Raw genomic sequence first — 15,817 nt, 5'->3', positions numbered from 1 at the left:
TCCCCTCTATCACCTGTTCCCTGAGGGCCCTGGCCTCTGCCATTGCTCAAAGATCATCCAAACATTGTCTACTCCTGACAAACTAGGAGCCTGAGGAACAGGACATGGGATAAGCCAGTGACTGGCTAGCTTCCAGCTTGTCTACCTGGCTCCTGAGCCAGAACCAGGGCCTCTGGGACCCAGGTGGGCACGGTATTGGGAGACAGTTCCCAAGAGAGAGAGAAATGGAGGCAGCAGCAACTTTCCAAATACTGTTTACTTCACTAAAACCTGAAGCGAGTCAGGGAAAGGGTACATCAGTATCTGAGACACCAAGCCTAGGAGTGCACATTGACAACGGCGACGTACAGGGCCAAGGTGCTGAGGGCCAGCAGCCCCGTTACCACTGCTCGGGCCAGTAGGGCTGTCCAGCTGCCCAGTGAGCAGAGGTGGACGAAGGTCCTGCAGGAAAATGTCACCATGAGGGAGGGAGACTAGATAACCCACCCCACTTTGGACCCAGCCCTAAACCCCACCCAGCTCACTCCATCACGAAGGCCTTGTAGACACTGAGGAACATCAGTAGGAGGACAGCCGGCCGGAAGGTGTGGTACAGATCATAGCGTGTTATCATCCAGACCTGAGCAGATGCGACGATGTAATGGACCTGGAGGGAGGCGGAAAGTTGGGGCCAGGCCTCGATAGGAGTATGGCCGCCAGCAGAAATGTGTGTGTGGGAGAGCAGGACTGCCTACCAGACTGATGTTGGAGTCTATGCTCATCTGGATGTACTTCCAGTCAAACTCAATGCCCCGGGCTCCGACCCATAGGGGAATGCAGCTGAGGAAGGCAAAGGATGGGATTCTCCAGTACCCAGACACCTTCAGTACCAGGCTGTGAGCCCCTGCCCTCCAGCACCCCCGTGGAACCCAGGTGTCCCTTCTCAGGTGTCTGGGTTCCAGGCTGCTGCACGCACCGGGACATAATAAGCTCAGCGGTGGCCCAGCCCAGGGCAGCAACCATGATCTTGTACTCCCCCTTGCCGGCATTCCGGGACATGACAAGGTTTAGACCTATCAGGTCTGCCACATCCACGCTGGCCTTCATGAACTCCTGCGGGTCAGGTTGAGGCTTAAGTAAGCACAGGGGACAGGGAGCCCCGCTCCTGCATGCCCTGCCCTTCCCTGGCCCCTCTCACCCCAATGAAGTCATAGATGCCGCCTTCCCAGGTGGGAAAGAAAGTGGCCAAGAACAGCATCTGAGAAGAGAAAGCAGAAAGAGGTCACTTCAAGGTGAGGGGATCAAGATAAACCACGTGGGATTTGTGGGAAGTTCGTGGGTATGAGGAGGGCAGGACAGGTTCTGGGGACCCATCTGGAAGAGGAACCACCAGATGGTGGCAAGATTACAGGAATGGGGGAGATAGAGGATAGGTCCCCGGGTCCCCGAGGGGGCTGGAAGTTGGAGTTCTGGGTGATCACAGGGCATCTGAGTCAGGTTTGAAGGTGCTGCTCCTTGGGCAGTGTTAACAGCATGTAGGGAATCAGTGATCACTCTTAATCGCACCAAAAAAAAAAACACCTCTTAGCCAACCACACTACTGACGTTTTCTCAGTTTTACTAAGTGCGACGCAAAAGTTGCTTTTAGGCCTCTTCTCAGGTCGTGCCCTCTTTAAAGTCTATCCTTTCTAGGTATCCTGACGCCTCCCTACGCTGAGTCCCGAGGGCGGTCCCACCGTGGCGGGGGATACGCAACGGGGGCGGGTCCCTGGGTCTGCAGAGCCTGGGGGCCAGAACACGTGGATTCCGGCGGCCCTTACCTTGCAGAGTTGGACAAAGAGGTAGGTGACTCCAGCCTGGACGCATTTCCAGAAGGCGTTGTACTCGGACCTGGAGAAGCGGGAGGTGAGGCTCGGCCCGGGCCCCGCGCCCTCTCCGCCCCGCGCCCTTCCCGCACTCACAGGCCGCTGCACTTGTAGGTGATGAAGTAGGGGAAGTAGGCGAGAGCGAAGCAGTTCCCGAAGTGAAACAGGGTCATGACGCTGGCCGCCCGGTCCCGCCCGCGCGGGGATCGCGAGGCGGCGTCTCCGGCAGCGGGTCTCCGGCTCCGCCGGTACTTTCGCCACGGCCAGGGCCTGGCGCCCACCTGACTGGCGGGGGCCAGCGCGCGACCTTCTGGGATCAGTAGTCTCGGCGCGGGGCGTCGCGCCCAGTGACGTCAGAGCGCCCGTGGCCGGGCCCGGTTGCCAGCGCTCCCGGCCCAGCGCTGTGGGGAGTGACTTCCGGCCATGCGGGACCTCTCCCGCTGCCATCGCTGTCCCCGTCTCCCGAAGTGGAACCCGGCTTGACGTCAAGCGCGACCCCTCGCCCGTGGGCGCAGGCGATCGAGTAAGGGTGGGGCGGGCCTCAAACCCGGATCAGAACCCGCCGTGACCGGCGCAGAAATACGGGACGCAGCTGTGAGCACTGTTTTTTATTTCACCATGGACCCAGCGGCGTGGGGCGTCCGCCCCGGGTGCCCTTCCTCCCCCGGGCAGCCAGATGCAGGAACGGGAGGCACATGTACCGGCCCTGGCCCCTGGGAAGGAAAGAAGGGACCTTTCCGTTTCACTTGTCTCGGCTGAACATGTAGCGGAGGAGGTCGACCACCCGGTGACTGTAGCCATATTCGTTGTCGTACCTGTGGAGGAGGGATTGGCAGGCTCAAGGGGGTTCCTTCCGACCACCCCTTAGTTCCCCTGCAAGTCTCCAGCTCCTTTCCCCTTACCATGAAATGAGCTTCACGAAATTGTCATTGAGCGCAATGCCGGCCTTAGCATCGAAGATGGACGAGTGGCTATCACCGACGAAGTCCGTAGAGACGACCTGGGCGTCAGAATTTCAAAGATAAGTGTGTCCGGCAGAGCAAGGACTTCCAGGAGCTGACAGTGCTCTTAGCTCTATCGCCCATCCATGCATTCATCTATTTTTGATGCAGCCCTACTGTGTTCAGTCTCTGGGGACAGGGACCAAGGCACTCTACTGGGGTCTGACCAAAGGGCACAGGTCACAAACACCCTCATGCTGTACCAGTACATCCCTTTCCTAGGAATAATGCAAGCATTTGAAATGGGCCAGTATGGAGGGCCTCTCTGAGGGGTGGCCATGAGCCTGAGTCTAGATGACTAGGAAGATCTCACTGGCTCTGGCCCTCAACACAGCGTCTGAGGTGGAAGGAGCTGCAGGAACGGAGAACCTGAGGGTTTTAGCCCTAGTGTCAGGAAAGGCCACAAGAGTGTTTTCACTCCTGAAAATGGGTGATGCAGTGTGATTCCATTAAAACAAAAGATCCTGGCGACTGTGGGAAAGTGGACCTGCAGGAGTTAATGCAGGGAGACAGCACCAAGGTAGATGTACGGGGTCCACCATGACCATGGCATCCACTCCTCACAGAGAAGGCACCTGGCCATGGCCTGGCCCTGAACAAGTATTGAAAAAAATGAGAACTGTTGTCTTTTGTTCACTAAGCATGTATTGGTCACCTGCTGTCTGCCAGGTTGGAGCCAGAAAAGTGAAAACGCAGCCCCTAAATCCCTGTTTTCTTGGAATGCACACACCATTGGGATCAACAGTGACTGACAAGAAATTTCAGGTGAGGAATAGGGCCACAGAAAGAACATCTTTTGAGGGGGTGCCTTGCTGAAGAGGGAGGTTGAAGTAGAGACTTGGAGGAAGTAAGGACAGACTGTGTGGTCATCTGGGGGGGGCAAGCATTCCAGACCAAAGGAACAGGAAGTGCAAAGGCCCTGAGGCAGGGAGATCTCCCTTCCCGCCCTGCAGTTTCTGTCTTGACACATTGAGAGCAGCTCCCTGGCAAGTGGAAATCATGTCCCTCCCCAGAGGGCTCCTCCCAGGGTCTCCTCTCCTCAGCCCCTACCTCATCCTCGGTGTAGGCAAGGATGCCAGCCATGGGCCCCTTGGCTGCTGCTTTTATAGCCTCCTTGATGGCTGAGTAGGGGGCAGGCTGGGCGAGACGGCAGGTCAGGTCCACAACAGACACATCCGGGGTTGGTACCCGGAATGCCATCCCTGTCAGCTTCCTGGAGAATCCCCCATGAAGAACAGGAGTCAGAACTTAGGGACGTTGCCCTCCAATCCCCCTTGCCCTGTGGCCGGGCCAGGCTCCTGCTTTCCCCTTAAGGACTGAGGGCCAGTCCAGTCCTCCCGGGGTATGCCCCCACCCTGGTTGCGGCTTCTTGTCCTCATACCCTTTGAGCTCTGGGATGACTTTGGTCACGGCTTTCGCAGCCCCAGTGGAGGCTGGGATGATGTTCTGGTGGGCACCCCGCCCATCTCTCCAGGCCTTCTTTGATGGCCCATCCACTGTCTTCTGGGTGGCCGTGTAGGAATGGACTGTAGTCTTGGGGAAGAGAAGGACCAAGATGAGGCCTTCATAGTCCTAAGCTCCCATACCTCTTTTTTTCCGGGACTAGGGTAGTGGCCTAGGTGTGGAGGCTGGTGGGGCCACCACCACAGACCACAGGAGGGGACGTGTGCAGGCCAGGGTCCAGCCTTGACTGAGGGTTGTACAGTGTTTTAAAAGACTTCTGCACTGGTGGGCCTCTCCTCCCGAAACCAATCTCTCCCTCTTAACTCCATATAGTAAGCAAGGCCTGGGAAGAAAAGGTTGGGGTTTCCCTGCCATCCTGCCCCAGCCCCTCATCCTCAACTCACCATCAACCCTTCCACGATCCCAAATCGCTCGTGGATGACCTTGGCAAGGGGGGCCAAGCAGTTGGTGGTGCAGGACGCGTTGCTGCAACAGCCAAGGTGTGCACGGGCACTGTGAGGTGAGTTGCAGAGCCACCCCTCCACCCTTACCCCTCTTGGGGTATGCACGCAGACTTGGTTTTGTGAAACGTCAGGATGAGGGTGAGAGGGATCTGTGCAGACACCGTCAGACTGAAGGAGGCACCGAGATGCAGCTGGGGAGGCTCCCCAAGCTTGTCCTCCAGAAGTCATGCGTGTTTAGCAGATAGTTTCGGGAAGGAGAAGTAGAAGCCGAGTGACCAGGAATCCAGTGGAGCTGAGAGTGGGGAGGACGAGTCTACCCTCCCTTCCACACATTGCAGGATGTCGCTGCCCCCCTTACCTCACAATGTTCATGGAGCCAGGGTTATAGTTGTTTTCATTCACACCCATGACGAACGTTGGTGCGTCTGGCGAGGGTGCGGAGATGACCACACGTTGAGCACCTGCTGAGATGTGGTTCTGGGGAGGAAGCGCGGTGTCAGGTGCTTCTGGCGCCATCATCCCCCCAGCTGGCCCTGGACACCTCTCCCCAGCTTACCGAAGCTGCCTCTATGGAGAGGTACACGCCTGTGGACTCCACCACGTAGGGGCTCCCGACATCCCTCCAGGGGATCTGTTTGGGCTCCTTGCTGTGGGGTAGTGGCAGGGCTGAGTCAGTCTCCCCTGCTTGAGCCCCACCTTCATAGTCCACGGCCTTCACCATTTGAAAGGTTGAGCAGATGCTGGCCCACCTGCAACTACCTGCGTCCCCCACCGACATACCTACTTGCTCCAGATGAGCTCCACCCCGCTGGCCTGGCTTTTCACCACTGCCCCACTTTGGACCACCTTCCTTTTGTTGATTGCACCACCTCTGCTATGCCTGGGTATGGGCGGTGACCTCCCCAACTCAGCCCTCAACCTCCTTAGAGGCGCCAACCCTGACTGCTGTCAGCCAGCTCAGACCCTTTCTCTGTATGCTGCCCGGGATGTGGACTCTGTGACTGTGAGGCCTGCCCAGCTGCTTTCTGGTCCCCAACCCCGACAACCTCGCCACGAACCCTCCTAGATCCTCAGTTCCTGCAATAGGAAGCTGGCTGCCAAGGGCCAGGAGAGTCCCTGAAAACAGACACTGCATTAAAGAGAAAGCTCCTGGAGGACGCCTGAAGCCTGAGGCAGCCTTGGGGCAGCAGTGGCTCGTGGTTTACATTAGAAAGGTAAGTGGGGGGAGGTTTCTGGTTTCCTGTTTTATAAATTTACGTTTTTTTATTTTTTTTGAGACGGAGTCTCGCTCTGTGGCCCAGGCTGGAGTGCAGTGGCCGGATCTCAGCTCACTGCAAGCTCTGCCTCCCGGGTTCACGCTATTCTCCTGCCTCAGCCTCCCGAGTAGCTGGGACTACAGGCGCCCGCCACCTTGCCCGGCTAGTTTTTTGTATTTTTTAGTAGAGACGGGGTTTCACCGTGTTAGCCAGGATGGTCTCGATCTCCTGACCTCGTGATCCACCCGTTTCGGCCTCCCAAAGTGCTGGGATTACAGGCTTGAGCCACTGCGCCCGGCCCTAAATTTACGTTTTAACTTGGTATTTTGACAAACGTTTGTATTTGAAACACATTAAACATCTAGTATTGCCATTATCTACTTGGCTTTAGCAAACAAGCATTAAGTGAATATACCTTCCCAGGTTTATTGCGAGTAACCGAGTAACCGAGTGCTTTCCTTCTGTGATTCTCGGTTGTGTGGGTCTGTTTCTTTTGCGCTTGAGCCTGCCCCCCTCAATGGGGGGTTCAATCAATGTTTGTGGGGTTTGTTTGTTTGTTTTGAGACAGGGTCTTCTTCTGTCGCCCAGGCTGGGGTGCAGTGGTGCAATCAGAGCTCACTGCTGCCTTGATCTTCCTGGCTCAAGCCATCCTCCTGCCTTGGCCTCCTGAGCAGCTTGGGACTACAGGCACACACTACCATGCCCAGCTAAATTTTAATTTTTTTAGTAGAGATGGGCTCTCACTTTTGTTTCCCAGGGTGCTTTAGAACCCCTGGGCTCAAGTGATCCTTGGCCTCCCACAGTGCCGGGATTACAGGTGTAAGCCACCGTGCCTGGCCTCATGGGTTTTCTTTGTTTGTTTTGTTTTGTTCTGTTTCGTTTTGTTTTTGAGACAGAGTCTCACTCTGTCACCCAGGCTGGAGTGCAGTGGCACGATCTTGGCTCACTGCAACCTCCACCTTCCAGGTTCAAGCAATTCTCCTGCCTCCGCCTCCTGAGTAGCTGGGGTTACAAGCATGCGCTACCACACCTGGCTAGTTTTTTGTTGTTTTTTGTATTTTTAATGGTCACGGGTTTTGCTGTGTTTGCCAGGCTGGTCTCAAACTCCTGACCTGAAGTGATCCGCCCACCTCAGCCTCCCAAAATGCTGGGATGACAGGCATGAGCCGCTGCACCTGGCCTCATGTTTTTTTTTTTTTTTTTTGTCAGCCATTTTATACATGTTTACTGAACACCTGTCCTGTGCCCATATTCTAAGTGCCTTACCTGTATTAAACTCACGTAACCTTCACAACCCAATGAGGAAGTGCTACCACTGCCATTTTTTGCATTTTTTAACCGCTGTCGGGGCGGAGGGGAGGGGAGTGAGAGGGAGAGCCTGCTGGAGTGCAGGTGGCTGGCCCCAGCTCGGGTCTGCACTCCTGTTTCCACTGCCTGAATGAATGGATGAATCGGCCACCAGGCAAGGCCCCAGGCAAGGCCATAGTACATGGTTATCCTCTTCCTGTCTCCTGCTCTGTCAGTCCGCTTTCCATCATCTGGCCCAACTAGCTCTTCTCAGCTACCCCCGTTTTCTGCCTTCCAAATTAGGGACACTTCCAATTCCTCTGCAGCAATTGCTGACTTGGCCTGAGGCAAGGAATGTGCCCCAGAAGACCCCAGGCCCTCCCCAAGGCTGCCATGGGCCCCAGCCTCCTGCCCACCGGCTGTTTTGAGGATTCCATTTGTTTATTCAAAGGAAGTTCTTCATGTCTACCAGGGCCTGTACCTGCTAATGCCAGAGCAACTGTGGTGGCACCAGTTGACAGAGCCCTCCCTGCAAGGCCATGGCCTTGTGGGAAGTGCCTGTTTAAGTGTCCACAAACACGTGTTCACGCCACTCGTGCTCCCAGCTACTGCTGTGGTGGGTTCCCCATCACATCGGGGAACTGAGGCTCAGGCGAGTTTGGTCCCTTGCCCAAGGTCACCCAGCCAGCTAGCGGCAGCGCAGGGCAGAGTGCAGGCACACAGCTTGGCTTATGCAGCCCAACAGTGCAGGGGTGGAGAGGGGGCTGGAGGGGCGGGGAACCACGTTGCATTGCACGAGTGACCAGAGAAGGCACCACCCGGGTTGGGGCCGTGGATGGAGGGGGCAGCTAGGTGGGGAAGGGGGATGACTCCAAGTGGTAGGAATGGTGGTGGCCACGTTGAAGTCTGCGTGATAACTACGGTGCTGGAGTTGTTTCTGCTGTGTTGATTTCAAACTTGGATTAAGCAGCTTTCTTCCGTTTTCGCTGACTCTCCTCTCTCTGCCCCCCACCCACAAACTTCCTGCACCCATCCCTGCTCATCACTCACCCTACCCCCAGTAACTACAAGCAGAAGGGCTGAGATTAGATCTGTGGGGAGGGGCGCTGGGGAGGCTGCAGACCCTGCCTGGGCCCGGACAGGGTTCACTAGTGTGCCTGTGTGTATGTGCATGTGTGCGTGCCTGTGGGTGTGTGTGTGTAAAAGCCCCAGGCAGCCACAGAGCCAGGTGTGGCTAATAGTTTACATTAGAAAGGTGAATGTCAGCCAAAAATAAAATTCTAAGCTCTCTCAACTAACTGAATGCAGCCCTTCTCTCGGCCCAGGGCATTCTCAAGTAAACCTGAAACACTGGTTCAGGCCATGATGGGAATGGATGTTCGGATGTTCACACAAGCCTCATTATACCTTCGTCTCTTTGGATTTCAGGCACAGTTGACCAGCAGTGGTCAGTGGGAGCTGAATAGGTGTGGGGGTGAAGGGGAATCAAGAGTTGAGTTCTGGACATGTTGATATGCCCACGAGAAAACATACCAATGTGTGTTAAAGCAAAATGTGATGGCTCGTGCCTGTAATCCCAGCACTCTGAGAGGCCAAGGTGGGAGGATTGCTTGGGGCTAGGAGTTTGAGACCAGCCTGGGCCAAATGGCAAGACCTCATCCTACAGAAAATTTGCCAGGTATGGTGGCTTGTGTCAGCTACTCGGGAGGCCGAGGTGGGAGGATCACTTGAGCCCGGGAGGTCAAGGCTGCGGTGAGCTATGGTTACACCACTGCATTCCATACTGGGCAAGAGAGTGATACCTCGTCCCTAAAAAAAATAAAAATAAAAAGCATTCTTGAGTACAGTGAGATATCTTTTTAGATTAGTGCTTCTTAACCATTTTAGGGGTGAAGGACCTATCTGAGACTTCCCTCTTCAAATTAGTACCTAGAGGCATGCACATGCAATTTTGGGGGCGGTTTCAGAACCCCATGTGAGAGGCTGGAATCCCATTTTAGCCACCTCCACATCCCCTGTCTCACTATGTCACAGCCGTGCATCAGACAGATGCTCTCCTTACCACTGGTAGACAGAGATCTCGTGGTTGTCCACGACCAGCTGTCCGTTCCTGAATTCCACACTTCCCTTGTATCGGCCGTGGGTGGAGTCATACTTAAACATGTACACCTGTGGGCGATGGAATGGCTCCCAGTCTTGGGGTGGCAGGGCGAGGATTCCTAGAGAGTCCCCTCTTTGGTGAAGGCCTCACATTGCAGCTGAGAGCCTTCCATACAGCTTCCCTGAGCCCCCTTCCCACCCTAGTCCCACCCTGCTGTTCCTGCCCCCTGCCAGCTACTGACCATGTATTCCGGGTCAATGAATGGATCATTCACAGCCACCACCTTAACACCCTTCTCCATGCAGGCGCGCAGGACCAGGCGACCGATGCGTCCAAATCTGGCCGGGGACAGACAGAGGAAGGGATGGGAGAGAGGGGGTGATGGAGAGGAGGCTGGTCGGGAATCCTTAATCCAGGGGAAGAAGGCAACCACCTCTGTGCCAGCCATGGTCATCTCTTGCTAAGATGACATCACCAGCCCCTTCACTGCTTTTTCAGCTCCCTCTCCCAGTCCGTTCCCTAACCCCTATTTTTTTTTTTTTTTTTTTGAGACGGAGTTTAGCTCTTTTGCCCAGGCTGGAGTGCAGTGGTGCTATCTGGGCTTATTGCAACCTCTGCCTCCTGGGTTCAAGTGATTCTCCTACCTCAGCCTCCCAAAGAGCTGGGACTACAGGCACATACCACCACACCTGGCTAATTTTTATATATATATATATATATATATATATATTTTTTTTTTTTTTTTTTTTTTGAGATGGAGTCTCGCTCTGTCGCCCAGGCTGGAGTGCAGGGGCCGGATCTCAGCTCACTGCAAGCTCCGCCTCCCAGGTTTATGCCATTCTCCTGCCTCAGCCTCCCAAGTAGCTGGGACTACAGGCGCCCGCCACCACGCCTGGCTAGTTTTTTTGTATTTTTTTTAGTAGAGATGGGGTTTCACCATGTTAGCCAGGATGGTCTCGATCTCCTGACCTCGTGATCCGCCCGTCTCGGCCTCCCAAAGTGCTGGGATTACAGGCTTGAGCCACCGCGCCCGGCCTATATTTTTTATAGAGACGGGATTTCGCCATGTTGGCCAGGCTGGTCTCGAACTCCTGACCTAAAGTTGATAGACCCGCCTTTAGCCTCCCAAAGTGCTGGGATTACAGACCTGAGCTACCGTGCCTGGCTCCTAACCCCTATTCTTAACCTTGTAGCTGGATGGATTTTTTATTTTTTCATTAAACAATTAAAAATATTTTTTTTTGTAGAAACAGGGTCTCGCTATGTTGCCCACGCTGGCCTCAAACACCTGGTCTCAAACTCCTGGTCTCAAAGGATTCTCCTGCCTCGGCCTTCCAAAGTGCTGGGTTTACGGGTGTGAGTCTGGATGGATCTTTTAAAGCTTCAAGACAGATTACGTCTCTTGCCATGAAAACATCCCCGACTGTCCATTAGTAAAACAAGATCCACATTCCTCACTGTGGTGTAGCAGCTGCCCTGTGGGCTTCCCACCGGCCTCCCTCCTTTTTCCTTTGCTTGGTGGACACCAGCCACTGTGACTTCCTGGCTGTCCCTGAACACACGGAACTCGCCTCTGCCCCAGAATCATTGCTTGTCCCGCTGCCTGGAAGACTCCTTCCCCGGCAAGGTGTCCTGAGAGCTGGCTGCGCCTCATCACTGTGATCCAACCCCAATGACACCTTCTCCCTGAGGCCTTCCCTGATCACTAGCAAAGGCTGCCCTCTCCAGCCTTACTTTTCCGCTGGGTTCTGCGCTGTTCCCAGCACACTCTACTGAACAATGTCGTTTCTTTATTTGATTACTGTCTTCCCCACCAGAATGTGGGCTGGGCGTGGGGCCCTGTCTGCCTTACTCCGGGCTATTTCTCCAGGGTCGTCGGAATGAAAGCATTGATGGGGGGCAATGTGGAGGTGCCTCCAGTTAGCGGCCAGAGGAAGGGCCGGGCTCTAAGGCTTCAGACTGATCAGGGGCTGGAGTAGACTCACCCATTGATGCCCACAGTCAGCTCCCGGGGCGCAGGCCCCATCTTAGGAGGAGGAGTAGCAGGGCGAGGAGGCGGCGATGGTGGCGGCGGCGGCTTTATTTCCTCCCTGACTGGTGTGGGCTCTGGTTGTGGCTGGGGCTCTATTTCAACCTTGGGCTCAGGTGGAGGCGGTGGTCTGGTCACTATGCGGGGAAAGGGAGGGAAAATGGGTTGCGCGACCACCAAAGTGAAAGAGAATAAACTGTCTTTGCTGCCCAGAATCTGTTGCTGGTTCCTGGCCCCTAGTGACCAACTATTTAGCCCAGTGTTTCCCAAACCCACTTTCTCTACAGAATAAACTTGTTTAAAATATCGATCCCAAGGGCTCTTTCCTGAGATTCTAATTCACTGGGTATGTACTTTCGTTTTCTTTTTTTTTTTTTTTTCCTGAGACGGAGTATTGCTCTGTCACCCAGGCTGGAGTGCAGTGGCCTGATCTCGGCTCACTGCAACCTCCGCCTCCTGGGTTCAGGCGATTCTCCTGCCTCAGCCTCCCGAGTAGCTGGGATTATAGGCACCTGCCATGGCGCCTGGCTACTTTTCGTATTTTTAGTACAGGTGGGGTTTCACCATGTTGGCCAGGCTGGTCTCGAACTCCTGACCTTAGGTGATCCACCCGCCTCGGCCTCCCAACGTGCTAGGATTACAGGAGTGAGCCACCGCACCCGGCCTGGGTATGTACTTTCAACATAGATCGCTTGGGGTGACATTCTCTGTGCCTCAGTTTCCTCCTCTGTAAGGTGAGATAATAGTACTTTTCTTAGAGGGTTGTTGTGAAGATTAAATGAGGTAATACATAGAGTGCTTATGACCAAGCCCAGGAAACGTTTGACATGCATTAGTATTTTGGAGATTGTTCCCCGAACTTGTCCAATAATTGATTTAGCCCAGTGGTCCCCAAACTGTTCCAATGATAGGAATCATCAGAGTGGTCAGGCGTGGTGGCTCACGCCTGTAATCCTGGCACTTTGGGAGGCCAAGGTGGGTGGATCACTTGAGGTCAGGAGTTCAAGACCAGCCTGACCAACGTGGAGAAACCCATTCTCTACTAAAAATACTGTAATCCCAGCTCCTAGCGGGGCTGAGGCAAGAGAATCTCTTGAACCTGGGAGGCAGAGGTTGCAGTGAGCCGAGATTGTGCCACTGCACACCAGCCTGGGCGACAGAGTGAGACTCTGTCTCAAAAAAAAAAAAAAAAAAAAAAAAAATCACGTGAGGAGGGCTCTTCCTAGAAAAATCGGACTCCGTAGGTCTGTATGGAGGCCCAGAAATCCTGTTTTTAATAAGCACTCCAGGCCAGGAGCAGTGGCTCACACCTGTAATCCCAGCACTTTGGGATGCCGAGGTGGGTGGATCACCTGAGATCAGGAGTTCGAGACCAGCCTGACCAACATGGAGAAACCCTGTCTCTTCTAAAAATACAAAAAAAATTAGCGAGGTATGGTGGCGCATGCCTGTATTCCCAGCTACTCAGGAGGCTGAGGCAGGAGAATCGCTTGAACCCGGGAGTAGGAGGTTGCGGTGAGTCGAGATTGCACCATTGCACTCCATCCTGGGCAACAAGAGTGAAACTCTGTCTCACACACACAAATAAATAAATAAAATAAGCACTCCAGGCATTTCTTATCCCCAGGCAAGCTTAGAGAGTGCCGTGTATCATACTCTGTGAAGCCCATGGAAGCTCGCATTGGCTCCCACCTCTCCACACACACTCCCACTCCCAGACTGCACTTACAAACACCTGCACCTGGTGGTAGCAGCCACCTGAGCTACAGAGGAGGGCTTGAGAAGAGGGGAGAAGTGGAGACTTGGGACCTGGTGGCAGAGAGTTTCAAGCTGGAAAGTCAAGCCTGACTCAGTCCACACAGACCTGCTGCTCTGTGGACTTGAGCAAGTTAATGAACCTCTTGGGGCTGATCCTCCGCGTTGGGGCTGCTGTGAGGGCTCAGTGAGATCTCGAGGCCCACACATAGGAGCTGATTTTAATAGAGGAGGGAAGTCTGATCCTACGCAGATTCACGAGGAAAGGGAGACAGCAGAGGGTAGAGAGGGGCTGGAAGGGGATAGTGGGAGTCCAAGTTTTTGGCACCACATCAAAGGCATCTGGGAGGTGGTGGGGCTGGGAGCTGGGGGCCAGCTGGCCTGTCTGTCTCCCTGACCTCTCCCTGCTGCCACAGACCTTGTGGCCTGAGGCTGGACTATGGGTGTTTCCAGTGGCTGTCCAAGTTCATGAAGGTGTTAGTGTTTATCGGTGAACTTGAGGATGTTAGAATCCCTGGGGGTTGTTTCTGCTATCGGAGGAAGGGGATTTGTACATCTGGTTCAGGGTGGGAATCTGAGCCCAATGGGTGACCTTTCCGAAGAAACTCAGATGCTCCTCCTTTCTCAGCACCCCCAGCCTTGCACTTTCTTCCCCTCCACTGTAGGGGTGGGGTCCCTGGGTTAGAGAAAAGCCTGGGGGCTAGCTGGGTGCTGTGCGGAGCTCCTCACTGCTGTCCTCCCACTGAATCCTGAGAGGCATGCGCTATAAACCCACTTTACAGAGGGGAAAATAAAGCCCGAGGCCACGGAGCAGTGATGCGCAGGGCAGGGGTTCAAGTCTCATGGCTGTTATGGCTGTTAAGCCTGTCTGCTCCTATGTCTTCCAGAGTCTCCTGCACCAAGCCCTGCCCCCATCCCGGCCACACCTACCCCTGCGGCCCCCGCCCGTGCGAAGTGAGGGAACAGTGTGGGAATGGGGGCAGCCCACCCGGAAGACCTGGTTCCTCCGGCTAGAATGAGTGAGTGTATGTGTGTGTGCGCGCGCCACCCTAGTTGAGAGACTGAGGAAGTAGTTTGCCCTCTCTTAACCTCTGTTGTCCGCTCTGCAAACTGCGGGCACACACTGGCCTTCTCAAGTGGTGGTGAGGCTTCCCTGAGCTCTCGCCTGCGAAGTGGTCAGTACATCCCCGGCAAGGTTGCAAGTGTCCTTGTTTTGTGCATCACAGGGAGGGCAAAGCCCACCTCACGCAAAGCGCCATGAACATCACTTTTACGTGGAAGCCCAGCACCCCTGGGTTCTCCATGAGCCCCTCCTAAGCCCTCCCACTTTCCGCCACTTTCAGGCTGCAGCCTCCGGTGCGCGCTGGTTTCTGCTCTTTCCACCGCCTGATAGCGGCGCAAAGCCCACCCAGCCCTCGGGGCGGAGGCCCAGTCTCCCCGCCATCGCGGTAGACCCTAGTCTGCCAGCACACTGGCGGGTGTGGAGGGAGGGAGGGCAGACGATCCCCTTGTCCCTAGATGGTGCACACGCCAGGAAGGGCGGTTGGGATGCGGCACAGGTGTGAGGGTGCAGATGCTCCCCATTACCCTTTCCACCCCTCCCCCGCGCCCTCCGCTGCTTCCCTCACCCGGGCACGGCTGTCGCAGCAACTGGACAACAGTGACATTAGTGAGGACGATGTCTCGCTTCGACATGGTCTCTTATAAGGTTATCATTGGCCTGGCTGCCCCGGGACCTGCCGCGATGTTACTGAGGTGCGTGCGGAGCGCCAGGGCTGGTGGGTCCGGGGCTTCTTGCCGTGATGTCACAGTGCCCAGTGATGTCACAGTACACAGTGACGTCACAGTATCCAGTGACGCCACCCAGGAGGCAGTGCCCAAGCCAGAGGCCTGAGACCACCGCATCCCATCCCCGTAGAGGCATGGGACCTCAGCATGCTATGCACCACCGTTCCATGGCCACGCTCTGCCGTCTGGAGTGGAATCCCACTTTTTAAAATTATCATTTGTTTATTTATTTTGAGACAGGGTGTCACTCTGTCTCCTAGGCGGAGTGTAGTGGTGCAATCATGGCTCATTGCAGCCTTGAACTCCTGGGCTCAAAGCGATCCTCCCGCCTCGGCCTCCTGAGTAGCTGGGACTACATGTGCAGCCTTCACGGCAGGCTATTTTTATTTTTTATTTTTTTGTAGAGAGAGAGTCTCACTCTTTTGCTCAGGCTGGTCTAGAACTCTTGGGCTCAAGCGATCCTCCCACCTCAGCCTTCCAAAATGCTAGGATTGCAGGAGTGAGCCACCACACCCAGCCTGGAATTCCACCTTTTACACCGTCCTGAAAGCCTTTTCCTCCTCTCTGTCTCCTGAAGTACACAGTCTCCATACTGTTCCTTGGCTTCTCCCCCCGGAGTGACTCTAGCTGCCTCCATATCCCTGGAAAACCCACCCAGGGCTTCCCTTGGCTGCCTCTTGGTTTCCCACCCTTTAAGAGAGGCTTTCTAGACTCCCCATCTAAGTTCCCTCCTTTCTCTGTCACTGTCAGCCATCACCCCCTTCCCCCCAATCTCTGCCCATCTTCCAGGAAGCCTTGTCTGACTTCTCCATTCTGGGTTATGTTCCAATGTGCAAAATTTCTCTAGGG

General features: G+C 55.0%; 2 protein-coding genes and 2 long non-coding RNA genes across 6 annotated transcripts; 2 read left to right on the top strand and 2 right to left on the bottom strand.

Moving 5' to 3' along the window:
* Positions 1 to 241: 241 nt before the first annotated feature.
* Positions 242 to 2,156, bottom strand: TMEM147 (transmembrane protein 147; the record flags this gene model as incomplete). Its single annotated transcript, NM_001194024.2, is given in 7 exon segments — positions 242 to 441; positions 525 to 646; positions 735 to 819; positions 956 to 1,092; positions 1,178 to 1,237; positions 1,800 to 1,869; positions 1,941 to 2,156. Coding segments are annotated over 7 exon segments (675 nt in total). The 5' UTR covers positions 2,018 to 2,156.
* A 43-nt stretch (positions 2,157 to 2,199) lies between these two features.
* Positions 2,200 to 11,733, top strand: LOC144329402 (uncharacterized). 2 transcript variants are annotated; one of them, XR_013410509.1, is made up of 3 exons: positions 2,200 to 3,610; positions 4,622 to 5,966; positions 10,644 to 11,733. It is a non-coding gene; the product is annotated as an uncharacterized LOC144329402 (long non-coding RNA). The 2 variants fall into 2 exon arrangements; XR_003725121.2 differs by lacking the exon at positions 2,200 to 3,610 and having other exon boundaries at positions 3,900 to 5,966.
* Positions 2,438 to 14,984, bottom strand: GAPDHS (glyceraldehyde-3-phosphate dehydrogenase, spermatogenic). 2 transcript variants are annotated; one of them, XM_001095332.5, is made up of 11 exons: positions 14,809 to 14,984; positions 11,382 to 11,562; positions 9,638 to 9,734; positions 9,358 to 9,464; positions 5,309 to 5,399; positions 5,111 to 5,229; positions 4,693 to 4,774; positions 4,227 to 4,378; positions 3,896 to 4,058; positions 2,747 to 2,844; positions 2,438 to 2,659 (listed from the first exon to the last, which is right to left on the bottom strand). In XM_001095332.5, exons 1-11 carry the CDS (start codon positions 14,873 to 14,875, stop codon positions 2,587 to 2,589), a joined length of 1,230 nt encoding a protein of 409 aa, XP_001095332.1. In that variant the 5' UTR covers positions 14,876 to 14,984; the 3' UTR covers positions 2,438 to 2,586. The 2 variants fall into 2 exon arrangements, with proteins under 2 accessions (XP_001095332.1, XP_077838437.1); XM_077982311.1 differs by lacking the exons at positions 2,438 to 2,659; positions 2,747 to 2,844; positions 9,358 to 9,464; ... (1 more) ...; positions 11,382 to 11,562; positions 14,809 to 14,984 and adding an exon at positions 5,811 to 5,966 and having other exon boundaries at positions 3,204 to 4,058.
* Positions 7,193 to 9,139, top strand: LOC144337415 (uncharacterized). The gene is made up of 2 exons (XR_013410510.1): positions 7,193 to 8,892; positions 9,010 to 9,139. It is a non-coding gene; the product is annotated as an uncharacterized LOC144337415 (long non-coding RNA).
* Positions 14,985 to 15,817: the final 833 nt, after the last annotated feature.

The sequence above is a fragment of the Macaca mulatta genome, chromosome 19 (genome assembly GCF_049350105.2).
Source record: "Macaca mulatta isolate MMU2019108-1 chromosome 19, T2T-MMU8v2.0, whole genome shotgun sequence".
Lineage (NCBI taxonomy): Eukaryota > Metazoa > Chordata > Mammalia > Primates > Cercopithecidae > Macaca > Macaca mulatta.
The sequence above is the reverse complement of the archived record's forward strand: the minus strand, read 5'-3'. Positions and strand labels throughout refer to the sequence as shown.

Bases quoted from the DNA above. Each gene is read 5' to 3' on its own strand.
- GAPDHS (XM_001095332.5), bottom strand. From the start codon at position 14,875: ATGTCGAAGCGAGACATCGTCCTCACTAATGTCACTGTTGTCCAGTTG. The intron at 11,563-14,808 runs GTGAGGGAAGCA...TTCCCCGCATAG, and splicing joins GCTGCGACAGCCGTGCCCGG to TGACCAGACCACCGCCTCCA. The intron at 9,735-11,381 runs GTGAGTCTACTC...GTCCCCGGCCAG, and splicing joins CTGACTGTGGGCATCAATGG to ATTTGGACGCATCGGTCGCC.